The 2,209-nt window shown below is 58.2% G+C and overlaps 1 protein-coding gene across 11 annotated transcripts in view; it reads right to left on the reverse strand.

Annotated features, from left to right (window-relative positions):
* The window catches only part of ABLIM2 (actin binding LIM protein family member 2), a 62,360-nt gene that overhangs the window by 51,759 nt on the left and 8,392 nt on the right, over nt 1-2,209 (reverse strand). For 10 of the 11 annotated variants that reach the window (XM_045289453.1, XM_045289452.1, XM_045289446.1 and 7 more), the window contains exon 4: nt 10-97. The exons of the other annotated variant lie outside the window; for it this stretch is intronic. In XM_045289453.1, the coding sequence (XP_045145388.1) occupies nt 10-97 (88 nt within the window). The remainder of the gene's footprint in view (nt 1-9; nt 98-2,209) is intronic. 11 annotated transcript variants of the gene reach the window in all.

Below are 2,209 nucleotides of genomic sequence, written 5' to 3' on the forward strand. Positions count from 1 at the left end.
GGGCCTTACCCTGGAGGTACATCTCCTCGCTCTCCACAAACATCTGTCCGCACCGGACGCACAGCGCACATGCAGGGTGGAAGTGCTTCTCCCCAGCCTGCAGGGACAGACAGGCACTCAGAGACTGGCGCACAGTCCACCCATGCTGCCTGGACCCCCACACACAGCCCGCTGACACCTGGCACACACACAGGGGGTGTGGTACAACCGCCCAGCGACCAGCCTGCACACCCACAGCCGGGACAGCCGGACTCTCAGAGGGTGGGCTGCAGACAGGAAGCTCTCTGTGGACCGCCGAACCCTGAGTAGAGCCAGGCACATGGGGTGGGCACAGGGGGGCCCCTGAGAGTGCCCAGCAGCTGGGCAGTGCCTCAGGCCAAAGCAGGAAGCAGACATCCTGTGGGGTTTCTCTGGGGAAGGGGGTGGTGGTGTTGGGAACGTGGGGCCCACAGCGATAGAGTCAATACCACCACCAAGACCATCACACACACTGTCGGCCCCCAGAGCACAGAAGAGGGACAGTGGCCACCCCTGCCACCCGCAAGGGCAGGAGCAGGGCCTGAACAGCATGGGTCCCTGAGCCTCAGTGTGGGTGCTGCTGTCGGGAAAGAGCCCACACACACAGCTGGCCGCAAAGCCACCCTTCATGACGGACACAGCAGCTGCAGGCCAGCCAGTGGGGTAGGCCTGTGGGCACCCTCGCAGATGAACCTGGAAAGCCCCCGTGGTGGAAGGCATGTGGAACAAACAATTGATTGTGTACCCCAAATTCCTGTTCTCAGGACTATCTACACAGAGCACCCTACTTCCAAAAAATGGACACTATTCCCAGTAGAGGGCATTCACAGGACGGGCGTTACATCCCAGTTAGCTCCGTGGAGCTCAGAAGCGTCAGTGGTACCCACACTGTCTCTGCTGGGCCAGGCTGCCCCAGTGCAGCAGGCATGCGGCATAGCAGCGCCAGACTCAGCAGCCCTGGGACATCGCACCCAATGGAACACACCGGAGCCCTCACGACCCCTGGGCCTGCAAGCAGCTCCTCCTTGACCACCACCCGAAAGGTGGGCAGTTCAAACCCACCCAGCAGCGTCACGGAAGAAAGCTCTACCACCAATCTGCCTCAGTAAAGACAACCACCAGACAGCCTTCAGGGACAGCCCTTCTCTGTAGCACCGGGCCAGCTGGGCAGAAGCTGGTTAACTGGATATCGTGGGGGGAGCATTGGATGGTGTGTGTGTGTGTGTGTGTGTGTGTGTGTGTGTGTGTGTGTGTGTAACTGGCCTGTGTCCACCAGCTAGCACATGTGTGTGTGACTTGGCTGCTTCCTCCTGTCCAAGAAGGAGCCCTCCACCCTCAGGAGCCCTCTGGATGCTGAGTGGCCAGGCCAGGGCTGCTCCTGTCAGGAGGGGCTCCCTGGCTTCAGCCAGTCTCAAGTTCCTGGGCTTGGGACAAGCCTGGCAGAGAGGGGCAGGCAGCCACAGCCAGTCCCTGGGTGGCGCAACAGAAGAAAAGCCTAGGGGTCACTGCGAGAAAGATCCTGGCAGGAGCTCTAGGACCGCTTCTGCGCTGCAGCAGGACCGGCTACACTGTAACAAGCTTGCCACCGGGACCGGCTACCCTGTAACAAACTTACCACCGGGACCGGCTACACTGTAACAAACTTACCACCGGGACCGGCTACACTGTAACAAACTTACCACCGGGACCGGCTACACTGTAACAAACTTACCACTGGGACCGGCTACACTGTAACAAGCTTGCCACTGGGACAGGCTACACTGTAAGAAGTTTACCACTGTGAACGGCTACACTGTAACAAGTTTACCACCAGGACTGGTTACACTGTAACAAGTTTACCACCAGGACCGGCTACATTGTAACAAGTTCACCACCAGGACTGGTTATACTGTAACAAGCTTGCCACTGGCCAGCTACCCTGTAACAAACCTACCACTGGGACCGGCTACACTGTAACAAGTCTATCACTGTGACCGGCTACACTGTAACAAGCTTGCCACCAGCCAGCTACCCTGTAACAAACTTACCACTGGGACCAGCTACACTGTAACAAGTCTACCACTGTGACCGGCTACACTGTAACAAGCTTGCCACCAGGACCAGCTACACTGTAACAAGTTTGCCACCAGGACTGGCTACACTGTAACAAGCTTACCACTGGACCAGCTACACTGTAACAAGTCTACCACTG

Source organism: Echinops telfairi, unplaced genomic scaffold, assembly GCF_000313985.2.
Source record: "Echinops telfairi isolate 266 unplaced genomic scaffold, ASM31398v2 ScPeMD7_28;HRSCAF=97, whole genome shotgun sequence".
NCBI classification, from domain to species: domain Eukaryota; kingdom Metazoa; phylum Chordata; class Mammalia; order Afrosoricida; family Tenrecidae; genus Echinops; species Echinops telfairi.